This window comes from Aythya ferina, assembly GCF_964211825.1.
Source record: "Aythya ferina genome assembly, chromosome: 2".
Classification (NCBI taxonomy): Eukaryota; Metazoa; Chordata; class Aves; order Anseriformes; family Anatidae; genus Aythya; species Aythya ferina.
Genome location: NC_140297.1, coordinates 91,101,951 through 91,119,284, shown reverse-complemented (window position 1 = coordinate 91,119,284; position 17,334 = coordinate 91,101,951). Strand labels below are relative to the sequence as shown.

General features: G+C 39.0%; 1 protein-coding gene across 9 annotated transcripts in view; it reads right to left on the bottom strand.

Moving 5' to 3' along the window:
* The window catches only part of FHOD3 (formin homology 2 domain containing 3), a 394,706-nt gene that overhangs the window by 33,575 nt on the left and 343,797 nt on the right, over positions 1–17,334 (bottom strand). For all 9 annotated transcript variants that reach the window (XM_084510276.1, XM_084510270.1, XM_084510271.1 and 6 more), the window contains 4 exons: positions 15,652–15,810; positions 7,218–7,400; positions 3,066–3,185; positions 2,429–2,590 (listed from right to left, as the gene is read on the bottom strand). In XM_084510276.1, coding sequence (XP_084366402.1) covers positions 2,429–2,590; positions 3,066–3,185; positions 7,218–7,400; positions 15,652–15,810 — 624 coding nt within the window. The remainder of the gene's footprint in view (positions 1–2,428; positions 2,591–3,065; positions 3,186–7,217; positions 7,401–15,651; positions 15,811–17,334) is intronic.

Below are 17,334 nucleotides of genomic sequence, written 5' to 3'. Positions count from 1 at the left end.
GAGTTAGGGAAGGGAAGCAAGATGACTTCTTCTTGTCTAACTTCATCACCAAGAAAGTCAGGGAGAAACCTATTCTGGCATTTGTTTTTATTTTCTGTATTTTATTTGTTAGTAGACATGAACAAATAGCAAGTATTCAATTGCAGACACAAATGTGTTGGAGGAGGATGATAGCTTACAAAGCAGTAAACAACCAGAAGACAAGAATTCTAAAGGCAATTAAAATAATGCCACAGGCTAAAATGAGTCTGCTTTCACTATACTTAATAATCTGGGGAATCAGAGGACAGCAAAAGTTTCACCTATCTTTGACAAAAGTAGCAAGGATGATTCAGAGGACTGTAGAGCTTCAAGCTTTATTACTATACCTGTTACCTGGCTGAAAGAATAAATAAAAATAGGAAAACAAAACATCAAAGAAATCACTAGATTCTGAATATAAGCTGGTGAACAGATGAGAGCAAGGAACAAAAATTAGACTTTCAAAATCTTTACAAGAAGCCTCATGGGAGGCAACTTATGAAGTGTGAGGCTGAAAGCAAAATAAAAGAGTTTATACATATTGATTGTCATCTGGTGACAGGGTTAACAGCAGGTGGCTTGTGGTTTCTACTAAATATTTAAAAACTATTTGGGACCAAGAAAGCATGCTGAGAGGGTAAAATCTACAGATGGCAAGAAATTAACTCAGATTAGCCCTGACTTCAGAGGGCTATTAGGGATTTCAGTGATAAGCAGTCAGCCTGCTTCAGCAGATCATGGTCATTACTTTAGATTGCCACGAAGTGCACTTTGCAGGCAGTAACCTGGAGTAACTCCGTGTCTGGCTGGGTTCTAAATTGCCAGATCAACTCAGAAGATTGCCTGGATGCCCTTGTGAGCAGTCCAAAGATGACTGGTGTCAGAAGAACAGCAACAGTAAAAAAAAAAACAAAAAACAAAAAACACAAAAAAACAACACAAAATCTCAGGCTGTCTAACAAAAGACAGTATAAACAGAACGGGCAAACATAGTAACCATGCAATATTTGTATGAAGAGGTTACAATGCTGTATTTACTATTATTTAACACATCCCAGAAGGGAAGATGGAGAAAAAGTGTGGAAATGGGTGTCTAAAAAAGATGTGGAAGGATTATTTGAAACACAGACAATGACCTGAGCAGCCTGGCTTAATTTGGCATTTCAGTGAGAAGGGTAATGGACCAGATGACCTTCAGAGGTCCTTTCCAACCTAAAAAATTATAGGATTTTATGAAGTAGGGAGATAAAAAAAGTTTCTACTGTTCAATATACTCAAGACAGCAAATCCTGAAACTGGCAAATGCAACAGCAGAAAAAATTAGATTATGAAACTCATTGTCACAAGAACTTTTCTAGGAGCCAAAATAAGATTGTATTTTTGAAGTAAAAAAAAAAAAAAAAAAAAAAAAAAAAAAGGATTATGCATTTTTTCCCCTCAAAGTATCAAAACAATGTGTTTTTTGGAAAAGCAATCATTCTTCCATTTGATGCATATAATAAGTATTATGACACATGAAAAAAAAGATATTCTAGGAGAGATCTTCCTCCTTCTTCAAAGCTTCTTGTGCTCTCCTCTCAAGCAGCTGGTATCAGCCACTGTCCAATTCAAGACACTGAACTAGATGGGAATTATAAACCAGAATTTTCATGTTGGTTATCTCCTGGTGATGTTCTGTCAAATTTATTCCATTAATGAGTAATGCATTGTTTTTAAGAGTCGTCCATGAAATTTGACACACTGAGAGCCCCAAAAATGAGGTTACAGTATTTCTATCGTAAGTACTACCAATAAATACTCTGCATTCCAAATTAAGCCATTGACTAGACTTATGCATTAGTAAATTGATTACCACTTTTTAAAAAGAGTGGCTGCTGCAGGATTCCTTTATTTGTTTTTATCCTTCTTAACTCCTCCTCATCAAACTTGCTGTCAGGAGGACAGTAAAAGAATTACACAAGGTATTCCAAGGACATTTTTATTATGGAGACGATTTTATTACCCCAGAAGTGTATTCTGTCTAGTGCCTTTGAAATATGTAAAGGGATGTATCTGCCTTAAAGAAGAGATTCCTCCAAACCACAGAGTAAGTAAACAAATTTGAAGATATTGGTAAAATAAAGTAACCATAAAATAGTTCCTAATAGTTATATAACATTAATTGTATGTATAAGAAACATGAAAATGGCTGTCATAACATGGTGAGGAAACCATCCGACAGACAGATATAAAGCTCAAAACACAGTGTTCTGGCATCTTTGAAGTTCCGTGAGGAATAATGCAACAAGTCCACATTCGTAACAAGTTCTGTGACCAGAGAGGAACAAATCAAAGAATAAAATTAAATCTTAAAGATTTGACTTTACAGAGGAGCTCATAAATCTACATATTTACCCTCTAGACATACCTTAGCTGACCTAGTGATGGCCCCGATCTCTGAATAAAGATCAGTGCTGTCTGGGAACTTTTCCACCACCATAGTGCAGACATGGTGCAGGAGGGACTGCTTATGCACTGTGTCCTTGACTTCTGGAACCTTCTCGAGGTAGCTCAACTCAAAAGCTTTGGCCTGTAAGACGGAAAACAGGAAGAAAATAAAAACAAAAATGCTACTCCATCCCATCCCATGCAGATTAGTAGACTAAAATGATTACCAAGCAGGGGCAGAAGGAAAAGATGAAGAATCTTACAGAAAAAGAAACTTGCTTTTATTTTTATTCTCATAACTTGCTGAAGATTAGACCTAAAATGAGTCCTTCTACAGTGAAATGACTCATGACAAAGTTCTTCATTTTGAATGGGGAGCATCAACATTGAACTCAAGGGAGTTACACAAAGAGAACGCCTAGCTCTAAATTTCCTTCATGTTATGCAGAAAAGGGCAAAGAGCATCCATGAAACACAAATGAAAGAAAAAGTTGGTTCTGTTTTCTAGATTATATTTCTGGTCAGCAATAAATACTGGGTTGTAACTGTCATAATGGTTTTCACTTCTGCTTTTTGAAGGAAAAAGCTCAGGGGAAATACTGGAACACCGGGCTTACATTGGTTCCATTCAGAAAGTTCCCGATGGCTAGCAGAGTAGAAAGGATAAATCCCAAAGTTTTATTGTGCTCCAGTTGGTCCATTCCTTCTTTCAGATCTAGAAGCGGTTCTGCAACTTCCTGCCACGAGAAGAGAAACAAGAAAGTGAAGGCTGTAGTTGGCTATAGCTGCTTCTAGTTTTTAATTCTAAGGTTTAGATTAATTACTGCAAAAAGTTCCTGAACTGGCGTCTTGCAGAGTGTAAACTAGCCATGTGTGCTGGCTTTCTTCCATGTTCCAGCTGATAAATCACATGCAAGGACAGCAAAGAAATACATAAAATACTTTCCTAATGTTGCTTGTTTACGTATGCATTCGCCTTACTTGTCCTTGGGATTATTCTATGGTTCTGAATAGGAGATACAGTATCACTGAAAAGGCTGTTGCACCTGAATTAGGGACATGAACACCCCTGGTCCCAAGTGAAAAAAGAAAGCTTCTTATAACTATTCTTTCTAATCTTCATAAAACAACCCCCCCAAAAATGTTAGAACTCTGGCTGAGTTGACATTCACAGCCTGACCCTAAAGCTTTCTTCAAACGATGGTCACCTCTGAGTTTTAGATATCATTTTGTGCTTGTGTGACTTTAAAAATGGGGGAAAAAAAACACACACACACAAAACAAAACACAAAACCTTGAACCCCAAACTAAAGAAAGACCCCACCACCAACAAAAACATAAAATACTGCAAAAATAAAGCTTTAAAAGTGGTCCCATTTTGATCTTTTAACTTAATGCATCTTCCATCCACACACATTGTCTGAGTATAGGTATGTGAACTGATAAGACTTGAAAACATAAATTCAGTTCCATTACCTCGGGAAGTGAACTACACCAGAGAGTTCAAAGGAAGACAGTGAGGGTAATTGAGTTGAGTGAGCTTGTTTCTATCTTAGTGTGAGGCCCAGGGTTATTTATTTTATATGCACAGTTACAGTTCACATTGTTCCTATCTCCAATTGCCATCCAAAGAATCCCCGAGCAACATTCTTTTCCCAAATTATTACACTTTTTATGAGCTAAGAAGCCAAAATTAAGCTGTTATTTTAGACCAAGAGGCAAAATAACTGTGAACTTCACTGTCTTGGGGAAATACAACTGGTCATTCAAAAACTATACTGATATTTTACCACAAATAAGAGCACAAATACAAAGGAAACATGGATTTCTAGTCACTACAGAACAATTCAACTCTCAACTTAAGAAAACAGTATGGCAAATTTGAAATAAATTAAGAAATGGCACAGTGACACAAGTAACTTCTACATCAGAGGAGAGCTGCTAAATCATCCAAGACTTTATTGAGTTAAACTAAAATCAATAAACTGCTGCACACAATTTTTTGAATTGGTTTACAAGTCAGGACTGATTTTTTTTTTTGTTTTGTTTTGTTACATTATGGAGATGAATCACAATGCTATACATCTGCTGCAAACACAGATTTTTGAACTATTATACCTGCATCAACTTGCAAACTGTTTAAAAATCTTTCCTAGAAGGATGATTTAAAATATTCTGAGGATAGATAAAAAGGTATCATAAAAGACTTCCAAGAAGGCCATACTGTAGCCTTTTATTTAACTATTTACATGCAAGCTATCCATGCTTAAGCTTTCTTCCATATAGTTCACATCTATCATTACTCTTTGCTTTTGAGTTTATGGTACCATAAAAACAAACAAACAAAAACACTACAAAAAAAGTGTGCTATGTACCATATTAACAGGGGAAATACCCATTGTTGCTCCCTTTAAAACTCACCTTTTACCCGGAAAAAGCATATACATAATGCAGTTGCCCCATATTCTTAGCTATATCACATATCCTTTTCACCATGTTTTTGTTTCTGACCTAGAAATTATGCTTGAATGAAATTTGAGGGCTGGTCTAGAATTTTTGGTGGTGAGACATCTGATAAAGCCAGGTAAATGCTTCTGTTATTAACATGCATAGCTTACTGTACCTATACAAGTTCACAAGCATGCTTTATTGGGAGGGGTAAAAGCTTTGGATGGGAATTTTGGAATGACAAAAATGTAATTTGCCATATTTGTATTTAAATGAGACTGGCCTGCATAAATTATCATGTAATTTTAAATGACCAGAAAGTATCAAGACCATACTGTACAACTTAAGTTCTGCTGCATTTTTAAAATTTTCAGACAGTTTAAGTATCACTCAAAAGCACAATCTTGGTGATGCTATTTGTCTAGCACACCATCTCTGGGGAGCCTAGACTTAGGGGTAATCTTTCTGCTCAGAAGAGGAACTAAACGAAGCCCTTTTCTTTACCAGTCAAACTTTTCTCATTTCTACACCTGCTTATCTTCATTTATGATCTTTTGAAGTTGTCAGCAATAAGGATATATTTGCCCTCAATGGCCTTAATAAAAAAATAAATAAATCAGATTTAGGACAACGGAACATTCTATTCCTCTTTCTAAGACCTTTAAACTCCCTTTAAGATAATCAAATTTGACAGCATCTGCACCAGAAATAGTTCAGTATAAAGAGGTAGCAGTAACACAGTGTCATTGTTTATGAACAGAGCAATCAAAAGACTGAAAATGAAGATTTAAAGCTGAAACTCTATCTCCTCTGTGTATGTAGTTGAAATACGTTACCAAAAGAAAGGTGAGAAAAAGGTGTTCCAGTGATTAACTTGTATTAGGCATAAATGTTAGATACATGTTAATACTTCAGAATGTTATACACATCATCAAACAGACAATTTGGAAAGGGTTTTCCTTTTTCAATGCATATACTTTCACATGCATATACTTCGATCCAAAATAATGCATTGATTTGATCAAGTGTCACAGCTTACAGTGAAAGCTGCAAGTGTGCTGTAACTGCCTATAAAGTGCAAAGAACGAGAATTTCCTTCGCTTTTAGCAGTGTTTCAAATGTTTCAGAAAGCAAGTTAGAAATACTAGGTATAAACATAGATTAGCAGCCCCTGCTAACTCAGATCACATGAAGGGAACAATTTAGCCTTGTGGTAACTTCAAAGCAGGATAAATAGCTATACCAGAGGAGAAAAAATGGCAAAAAATATTCAGACCAGATACATATATTTTATGTTTTATAAGTCAGAAGTATAAATTATCTAAGATTAAAGTCACATTTAAGAAAAATGAATATTAGCTTGATAACATTTCCTAAAATCTAAGAAAATGAAGCAGAGACTGAATAATCTTGACAATACCATCTGGAAATCAATCCATTCTTGTTATAGCCTTTGCAATATCCATGGCTAGATAAGCATAAGACATTTTTACAGAAGTATGTCCCACTTCTCAGAATCCATCACACAATATTATGTATAATAATATATATAGGAGAGAGCTGCCTGAAGAACCCAGAGCAACACACAGGGTATGCACTAGAAGTGCAGCAGAGAGTTCCTGTACTGAAATTCCTGAAAGAGATTGTGGAAGTCAGCAGGTAGCTGAAATTGCCTTCACAGTTTGATTCTGTTTCATCTACTCACCGTCATGCTGTAATTTTGAAATTTTTGTATGTGATTTGTCATACATGATACAACCTGACTATAGAGTTCTCTGAATAAACGCTGTTCATGAAAAAGGTGGTGGCAGTCAACTGTGACCAAACTGAAAAGAACACCCCTGAAGGATGATCCTATCTTTTGTTTACAATTTTGTAAGAGAGCTATAAACAGAAATAACTTTAATGGATAGTGTTTTTCTTAGTTCAAATGGATGTAAGATCAATATTCTCATTTTACGATGTATGCGTGAATCCTGTAGTCCTCATTCAACCTTTGTCCAAGGAAAAATTCTTACTGCTCTGAGATTATACATTTCCTGAATAACATCTGGAGCAGCTGTGGTAAGGAATTAGCCCTCTTCTTTGTTCCAATGTCATTACTGCCTAATTAAAGGAAGGAAGACATAATCTCTAATTTTCTTTTATAGAAGAAATAGATTATGAAGGATCATTTCAGCTGTTTCCAGGTCAGCCACTGAAATAAAAGTGACTTATTAACTGTTTCCACAAAATACACACTCATATAATAATGAGGACAGAGAAAGATTAAGCAAAGACTTGGAAGACTGTCTACCTCAGCCTCCCCATGTTTGCCTCACCTTTTCCACTATCTCATAGTCCATCTTGAAAGCCCAGAGCTGGAGCCTGGCGGAGAGTTCGCTGATGGAGGAGAGGGTGAGAAGGAACTGCTCAGCACTGCCCAGGGGGACATCAGGGTTTGCCAGCTGTGCCTCCTGGATCTTTTGCTTCTCCTCCTCGGTTGGGATCATGGTCAAAATTTTCTGCAAGGGGAGATAAAAAACAATAGTCAGTTGGAGGGGCTGAGATGCTTGTAAGGGCTGGGCATGGGGACGCATCAGTAGCAAGGACACCAGCAGCAACAAGCTTCATTTTGACTTCACCCAAGCTGGTTTGATGACAAAGTGAAGTTTTTTTAAGGAGCAAAATTTTGTGGCCTGTGTTTTACAGCAGGTCAGTCTAGATACTAACGTTTGATTTATCCCCCACATTTATGCATGTTCCAGTGCACCTGTAGATATAAACAAAAAACTTGAGGACCTATTACAGCTGGAGGAAGGTTTCTTACAGCACAACTTGACAATTCGCTCTAAGCGAAGTGGCACACTGCGCTTTTTGGAAGGAAGCCTGGAGAAGGAGAAAAGGCTGGTTCTCGGAGTAGATGGGATGGATTAGATACCACTGTGTGGCACAACAGGAACTCCTGTCCCTTGCTGTTCTCACCATTTACTGTTTTTCATTTAGATTGTTTTGACTTTTATGAAACATGAAAACCATTGCAACATACTAGGGCATTCCTAAAAATGTCACCCAAAGTGAAGACAACTTCCCAGGGAACACTCACTGAATACACAGTTATGAACTGCATAACATATGGTCTTTTTCTCTTTTGATCTGAAAAGTCCAAAATATTGATGAAAAACGATCTCAATATTTTCAGTTTCTGCTGCCAGCATGGCTCAAAACATTTATATTTTTCCTTTAAATCTTGGATTTTACATGCTTGTTTACATGTGGCAGTTTTCCTTCCCAAAGGTATTGCTTCTTAGTTTTTAACATAATGAACGCATTTTCAAATGAAAAAGAAAAGCAAAACAACATAAAGGCATCAGATAAGTTGAAGTCTTTGCCCTGTTGATCAATGCCTCATTAAAACAAATCAGGAGATTTTCAGCACAACTTATGTTTATTCATCTGAGGAATGACATGTTTTTGCTGTAGCTTTCTATAATGATAAGGGCTGTTTTGGAGGTAAGGAGACCAAAATAAAAATACAGCCAAAGAGCTGTGAGACCTGCCAATCCAAACTACAGGCTTGTTCCAGCAGTGGAGATAGCCAATTTATCAAAGTAGCACAATTGCCCCAACTGGTACTGGTATTCCAGTACCAATTCCAGCAGCAATACTGGTATTGCAGTACCAGTAATTCATCTAGCTCCTTGTACAGTGCTGCAGCTAAGTGTGGAGAACTAGGGACTTTTCCTGGTCAATCTGGCAAAGAACAAGAGTTAAGGAAGCAAATAATGTTAACAAGGAATAAGCAAACTATGTTCAACCCGTTGAATGTGGACTTATTCAATTTTAGCCACATCATTCATATAGCTGACCATCTTCTTACACAGACTTCCACAAATACAAATAGGGAAGAAGTTCTTCTTGTCAATGTTGGTCAGAACGTTGTCTTTCAGTTTACAAGAAGAAGAAAATCCTCCTTGCTTGAACGCTGCAATAAGTTACCCTTGCTCTCACCTATAGCTAAAGGAAACAGAGAGAGTTAAAAGTCTGTGAGCATCTACTGTAATAAGGAAAACAAATCTTTTGATCTACCCCTATCCTAAGGAAAATAGAAGAGGAAGAATATCTCTCAGTACACTTTTATTTCCCTTGTCAATGTCTATTTGGAAAATGTTCTGTTCAGATTGACAGCATTTGTGTATTCATTTTGAGCTGTGTTATGTATCCATCCTCAGATGCTGAAATCTGTAAGTTAAGTGACACCTGGCATCAAACTACAGATTTTAAGGAGCTGCTTCAGGGCACTTCTCAGTGCTCAAACAATAACCACCTAAAAATGTTCATAAAAGAGAGACCGAGCCTGAAACCCAGAAGAGGTTTTTCAATGCGAACCTCTGAAGAAGTCAGGCCTCCTAGTTCCTACTTCTCTCTAAAACAATGACAAGAAGCCAACACCCCTCCCAGTGAGCCAAAGCAGCTTGCAAAGAGGATCATATGAACATCCATACATGGTGAGTTGAGCAGTAGCCATGTGATGGATGTAAAAATGCTTCTGATGCATTTTTGAAGGCTAACACTTCAGCAGTATTTTCAATTGCCTCCTACAAATAACTAGGGCTTCTGGCAGCTACCCAGGGATCCCACAACTATTTTGTGGTGGTGCAGGGCCTATACTCCAGAGATTTTGCACTGCTTTCGGGCATTTTAAAGAGGGCAAGGAAACAGTAAGCTCTATTTCCAAAGGGACTCTCCTCCTCCTTGAGCTTTATGTAAACACCACAAGCCAGATGGATCTGACACAAAGTATTCGAGTCCAAGTACTGCAAGTCTGCTCTGCTGCTCACTGCAGTATGTGAAAAAGGGAATGCCAAGCAAAAGAGCCTGTAGATGTGGTGCCAGCTGTCAAGCATCACCCCTGCTGCTGAAAGTGCTGTCTCGATGGAATCAGAGCTGCTGCCGATGTGCTGGCAGGTCTCACCCCAGCCACAGAGCAACTGCCCCCATAACAACTATTTACTCACCAGAGCTTGGAGTTTGCTCAGGCAAGTAATTCTTATCCTGCCGGTCATCATCCTTAGTGTGCTCCTGAGCAAGCAGTAAAATGCTCTTATTCTCTATTTCCACTCTATGACTAACTTGAACCATTTGTTCAGTGCTGAAAACTGTTGAGTACATCACCTGCCAATTCATTACTATTTTGAATGCTTTTTCTTTTTTTTTTTTAACATCACTGACAGTAAAAGGAGCATAAAAACACAGCAGGGCAGAAGGTTACTGGCACCTGATATGACCATTAAATCATAAATAGCTCTGAATCTAATGATTAGTTCAGAAAACTCTCTCCAATGCTGCATTCCTCAAGCAGATTAAAAGAGGACTGGTTGTTGGTGAGCCCTATGTTCATATCCTCTCATAATGTGACACAGAGATGTGTCATACACTTATTTAATCTCTGGGCACTCTAACACAATTACTTGGTCAAGAGACTAAAATTCTGAGAAGTGCAAAAACCTTGTAATGGAGAAAAAAAAAAGTAAAAGAAAAAAACTGGTGAGCCCATTTACATGAGATTATCAATCTTAATTGTTTTGATCTTTGAACTTTTAGTGAAGGGATCGAACTGATCACTTCTTGGCCTCTGCCATCCTGTTACATGATTTCCAAAAATGTCTTGGAGGAATGCCTTACAGGGCTCAAAGGGTGAAGTTCATAGGGAGACTCAGGCTGTCCCTCAGGCATTCAGGAAGAGCTGGGCACCTTGGAGGGGGGTTCACACCAGCAACTGCCTAAAATGACCATCAAGACAGACTCTGAGTTTGCCTGAGGGTATAAAAAATGGGATGCAAGGAAGTACCTAACCAGAAACTGTCAGTAGACTGGAGCCCCTCTGGAAATTAGGTGCTGAAGTTATCTCTTCCAAGAGATAAGGGGCCTTCTCAGTGGTGATGAGGTTGCAAGGGTGGCTCAGCTCTCACGTTTGATTTCAGTTGATTTTATTGGGCAAACAGGAGCCTTAAAAAACTAGGATACTGAAAATCTGGTTGATTTGGGGTCCTAAGCTTTCTGTGGCTAAAGGTCCACACGTTCATAAGCTACATAATCAAATACACATTAATGGGTATTTCATCTAATATTTGACAAGCCTCAGCAGAAGATTCAGATCCAAAAAGGCTCTGACACTTCAGCTTTTCAGACACCTATTCACGAGACACATCAGTGGTTTGCATTATTTGCAGAAGAAACCCATTACCTGCAGAAAATATGAAAGGATCTACATACAAAAGAGTAGAATAGAATATCTAAAAGAATATGAAGCTCGGGATTTCACGGTAAGTGAGGCTGGTTGTGCTAATTTTATCTGAACTTTTCAAAAAAATGATCTAATTCTGAAAAGAGACTGTATCTAAAATGCCTTATAATGGTCTCTATAAATCAGAAACTGACAGCTGTGGCTTCAGTCAGATTGCTCCACTTCCTCAGCTCTCTACTGAAATGCATCAGCATGCAAGTGCTGTTCACAGAAACCATAGAAAATGTTTTTGTTTTCTGTAAGGAGTGAAAGGGTAGCTTTTTCCCCATTAAATAAAGTCTGAAACTTGTTAGGGCAGTGATACACTAACTGTGGAAGTACAGCCAGCACAGCATTATTGAGTCAATTCTCTGTGCTGTCTGGGCTTGTGAAAAAAGGTGTTTTTTCAGGTCAGCTAGCATCATTTGAAACGCCCCATCAGACTTTTACAAAGCATTAACTAACCAAATTGGAAACTGCGAATGCCAACCCACTGTGGTGAAAACTATCAGAACAAATTTAAATACCTTGATCATTTCTCAAAATGAATTTTGTTGTTGTTGTTTATGAATGTCACTGTCTGCCTTTCTAACAGCAGTCTTTAATTTCTTACCCCTTTTTACATCTCAGAGCTACCTAACTACTCCAAACACATGGCTTTAGAAGCACTTAACTTCTTGGGCATTAAGGGCCTGGCATATCTGGGCAGCTTTTTTATTTCAAATAGTTTTACTGAAAGCTATACCTACCAAAGCAATGCACCATTATGCAGCACCAGAAAGCTACCTTTTAAAACACAAGGCACACCACCTTCACTTCCTCACAGCATTGCTCCAGTTTTACTCAGCTGAATTAATAAACCTCTTTGGTATGATTTGATTTTGATCCTTGTTCCCTTCCTGAGCAGCACTCTGTGGTAGGACCTACTCATTTCCTTTGCTGGAGATAAGCAGGAAGGACTGGTCTGGCAGACTATGCTTGCTGTTGCCGATGAAACACTTCATTAAAATTACACACCAGGATTTTAAGCTCGCCTTTTTGCTTAACTCAGAGAGAGCCCTCGTCCATGCTAAGCAGGAACGTCTTTGTTCTGCAGCGGAGCTCCAAGTTGTTTGAACACTATGAATGCCAAGCTTTCAAAGAAAGGAAAACACAACCACTTTGGCAAATGTAAGGTGGCAAAAAAATTTTTAGTTGGTTTGACACACAGTGCTCGCAGACACACATTGTGCCTTCCTGTGAAAATGTGTTTCTAGCAGTGCCTGCTCTGCATACTAAACTGACTGCGTCTGCCTTTCTAACAGCGTGCCCCCATTCTCACAGGTACCAAACCCCTTCAAACACATGGGCAAAAAATACACAATGTACACAGGGTCATAAAACGCATAGTTTAATTTTTTAAGTTAAAAAGTAAAGTATGCATGACTAACAACAGCTAAATGCCACAAACGAAGTAGCATTCAGCAGAATCTAGGATGGGTAGCCTAAGATTCCCTGGGCTATGATCTTTATGATGAGCTGGGCTATTGCACACTGGTAGCCTGCATCCCACTGCCTCACTGCCTAACAGTCATTAGTGCTACTGTCAGCACTGCTTTAGTCCCCTGTCCTTAAAGAGATTGCTAAGGTCACTTCTAAGACACCATTTAACTTGAACTCATGGACCAAGGTGCCAAACTGAAGTGACACACGTGCTATCATGACAGTGATGATGCTCCTCGGTGAAGGACTTGGTGCAGAACTCACAGCCAAGGCAAAGGAAGGCTCGGGTAACTATACTCTGTTGGTGCCCTCCTCCTTGTTGGATCCCTTAAAAGCTGAAGATGATCCTAATCTTCAGCTTTTCTGAATTTTTATTAGAGTATGTAACGTCCTCACCATAGCACATCACATCTCTTCCCCTGCACTCCCTACATCCATCTCTTCTGCTTACTAGCCATGACATCTCTTCTAGATGGTCTCTATGCATATCTTATATGATATCACAGTGGGTACTCAAAACTACTCAAAAGTACCCATGGCAATGCAGTTTTTTAATTAAATAAATAAATCATGTAACTTCTTCCATACTGGTCATACTCATGCAACCCACAGATTAACTGTAAAGGATACTCTATACCAACCAATTTGCTTTATTCTCTGCAGTTTTTGTATAAATGATGCTGATATTTACACCATTACTGATTCATTCCTCATCGCTATAATTATTTTGTAGGATTTAGAAACAGTTGTTGTGAAACAGAAAATTTTCTAAAAACTTAGACAGCCTCTGTTCCTCTCAAGCTAACTCTAAGGCTAAAGACAATGAACAGATGAACCTAGAGGAGAAGAGAAAGGGAACAAAGTTTATCTACATTGTAGGTCAAAGGGGGTGTACAGAAAATTGATTAAGGCCTCTGCTGAAAAGAGCAGGACTCAAGATGGTGAAATTCTACACCTCTTCTTGTACCTCTTGACCAACTCTGTATAGCTCAGTCCAGCCCTCTGTCTTGCTACTTGTCTCTCTATGTAATGATGCACACTAAGAAAAATCTGCAAACTGAGAACTGGAGAAGGGAACCTGAATGCATGTTTTTACTCGACAAGTAGCAAATAAACATGGACCTACACATTTAGATTTTTTTTTTCCATGAACATCATCCCTTACAACTAATGAAGGTGTCATCTCTCAACACGGAAAGTACCTAGTCTCAGATCCATTTATCCTTTCTCTTGATTTTAAATACCTGAAAGGTCACATCAGGATTACCCACGTCCTTTAGCTTCAAGCTGTGGACACTCAGAAATCCCATTTTCTTTAGCACTGGGCATGGGGATCAACAGTGTATCATTTCCTGGTTTCTGAATTCTCCCATTTGAAAGCTGCATGCATTTATTACATATATTTTAAATGAAATTATGGGTTCCTGGCAGCTAATGGAAAGGCCACCCAAATGAGGGTGTGGTGGTACCATGCACTCACAGCTGTGGACACCACAGGTGGTCAGCAGATGGGCCTGGCTACAAACGGTGGCACTGGAAGGGTGAGCTGTGCAGGGCAGCTGAACTTCTGTGAGCACACCAGGGAAGGCAACAATTCAAAGGAGATGATACACTGAAGATAATGAAGATGTGTCCTTTATCAGCCCCCTTTATGTTGTACTTTCCATGTGAACACTGCCTGCAGCACTGAGGTCTATCTGGTGGTCTGTGAGTTGGAGTTGGCTGGAGTGGAGCTTCTCTCCTATCCTGGAAAACTCAGTGCTTCACCATGCAGTGGTGGGAACATGGGGCTGGGTCGTGGAGATGGGTAACTGACCAGCAGGAAACCTGAGGTTACCTTACCTGCCCCAAAGATTGCAATCTAACCAACTGGGCTAAAAAAGAGCAGCCTTTGTTGATCCCTATTTTTAAGTCTAATTTGTCACCTTCACAATATCAATAAAGAGTGCATACAGCACATAATACAGTTTTGGAAAGAAATTATATTCTAGCAGGGATAAATCAGGCCATGCCTTCTAGCTAGAACAATCTTTTGCCTTGGGTATTTATTTTGCGTGTAACTGCTGGCAGCTCCATTTCCATTCCAGCCAGCTTTTCTCATTTTCTTCTGTAGTCAGCACCGTAAAGGTGGAAAGGGGGAAATCATGAAACACAGAGCCAAACCACGGAAAGGTGACTATGAATCAATGCAGGACCGATGCAATTCAACCACTGGTTGAGATTTGTAGTTGTGCAGATTACTCTTATTGGATAATATAGGCTTATTCAAAGAAAGATTTGAAATGAATACAAACACAATAAAACAAACAAACAAACAAGGGAGCAGCAGGCTTCTTTTACATTTCGTAGAAGAAAAGTATTTTGATAAAAAAAATAATAAACAGAGCTCATCTTGGATCTCAGTAAGAATATCTGCAAAGTCAAACATGTAATGGTAAAAATTACATCATCTGTAATCTTTATACCAACTGCTTTTCTTCAAACAACAGTAACACAGAAATGCTATTTTGAGCAGAACTAGTCACTGTATTTGTTTTCCATTAGATACACAATCTAGAATGACTACAACAGCTATCTGGGCATGAACTTTATTAAACTCCGTACCAGTTGCATCAGCTTTATAAAGTCACTGCCTATTCTTTGGTGCTTTATGAGTGCTCAGTATTAAATACATTTCCGATGTATGCATGCAGAACTTGTCCTGTTTAGAATTTTAATAGCTTTAATAAACATAAGAAGAAACTGAGCTTCAGAAGAATAAATAATACTCTGAAAATCTCAGTAGGAATCAGCACCAGTATTATTCAAGTTTGGATACAAACAAAGCAGAGAAAACCGCATCTACTGAGCATTCCCAACCTCAGGTGGACACTACCTGCATTGATCTAACAGGTTTCAGTAATAGACACATCACTTTTTCTCTCTTCCATGAAATATATGGCCTGTATCATAAGCAATATTGAGTAAAATGAAACACTGAACATGCAGACTTGAACATACTGACTTACCTCTATTCCTTCCTTATTTAAGGCATATTCGTCAAAGTTCAAAATAGCAGTCTTGATAGTCCGTGGAGGAGGCAACACAGTCAAGCCAATATTAATAGCATTGCTTCGTTTTGAGTCCAATACAATGATCTCCTGTCGCTTCCCATCTGCAGCAGTTTTCTTGATAAAGAAGAGAGGAACAAGGAAATTACTCCTCCAGTCTGTTTTTTAGACAAAAAGTCACTCCTCTCACCAAAGCCTTCCTCTGTGCAACGGTACTGACACTGAATGCTTATCTAATTCATATACAGCCATCAAAAAAAACACGTTAATTCCTCACACCAATACGATTGACGTGGCATGGGACAACTTCTGTGTGCTGACAAGGCTGAAGGCAGGGGCAGTGTAGAGGAGCTGGGGACTACCTCATGTGCACGATGGGTGAAAGTAATGAGTTGTTGGTGGTGGGTTTTAAATTAAAAAGAAACACAACTTTCAGAATAAACAGGATAAATTTTAGGAGAAGAAAGATGATGTTTGTTTTCCATTTTATTCTCTCAGAACTCTCTTCTGTTAAAACCTTAGAAGCACCCCTGAACCCTTCTTGAACCTTCCCCTTTTTTGAGTAAGAGAGTCTTTGAGTAAGACCCCTTTCCATGGAGGAGCTAACTGAGGGATCTGCGATGGTGCTTCTCCTTTAAAGCAGTCCTTTTCACTTCCCGGGCCATTAATCGCTTTTTCAGGACCACAGTTAGTGGCCAGGACCACATAAAAACAAGCGGGGTTCAGCAGAGCCTGCTTCCTCTCCAGCCTGTATCACACGCAGCCTTCTTTACACCACTGCCTCTGCCTCGTACTTCGCAGCTGAGGATCACGCCGCTCCGAGCAGCTTGTGCAGAAGGGAAAAGGCTCAGGGAAAGGAGTTAAATTTAGGCTTCCCACATGCGGTACATGGGTAAGTAAGCCTCAGATCTGCAGCTCTGTTTTTAGGTTCCTAAGTTTGACAAGAGAGACGTATTCATTTGAGGGGACATCTGATGCTAACCACTGGGACGACCGCGATTACACCAGTGCTCTCTCCTCGGCAGTGGGTTATGAAAGACAGATGAGCTGTGCCGGGGACACGAGCATGGAGGCATTTTTCAGAGCTGTAGCTGCACATCGAGTATATAGCAGTGGCAAAAGAGATTTTAAATCTCTTAGGTGAGAAAGAAACCCTTTCTGAATGAACAAAAGGATGAAGGGAAAAGATTTTACTCCTTTGAACTTTATTACCCTACCCTGAGGAAAACAATTCCCTTTTGCCTGCAATGAAGCTGCACAGGTGTAAGCGCCTGAGTACTAAAATGAGCTACAGCTACTAATTTCTGTTATAATATTAATGAACTGTTTTATTAGTTCATTAACAGAGGATTACTTCAAATGGGTGAAGGAACTGGGGCACTTAATGTGATGATACGTTGCTCTGAACTGTAGTATTATTAAATATAAATCATGTGGTATAATTTGTGGGAAATAATCATTACTACAGCATACCAAGAACTACAGTGGATTTAGACTTCTACAAGACCTAACTGGCCAGCTGCTGTTGCCTCCACTGAAGGCTGGGTTATTTGGAAACACCAGCGGTCCCACAGAGGTGACCTGTGGTTTGGTGGGCACGTAGTCTAAAATACTCCTCTTTGATTTAACTAAGCAAACAGA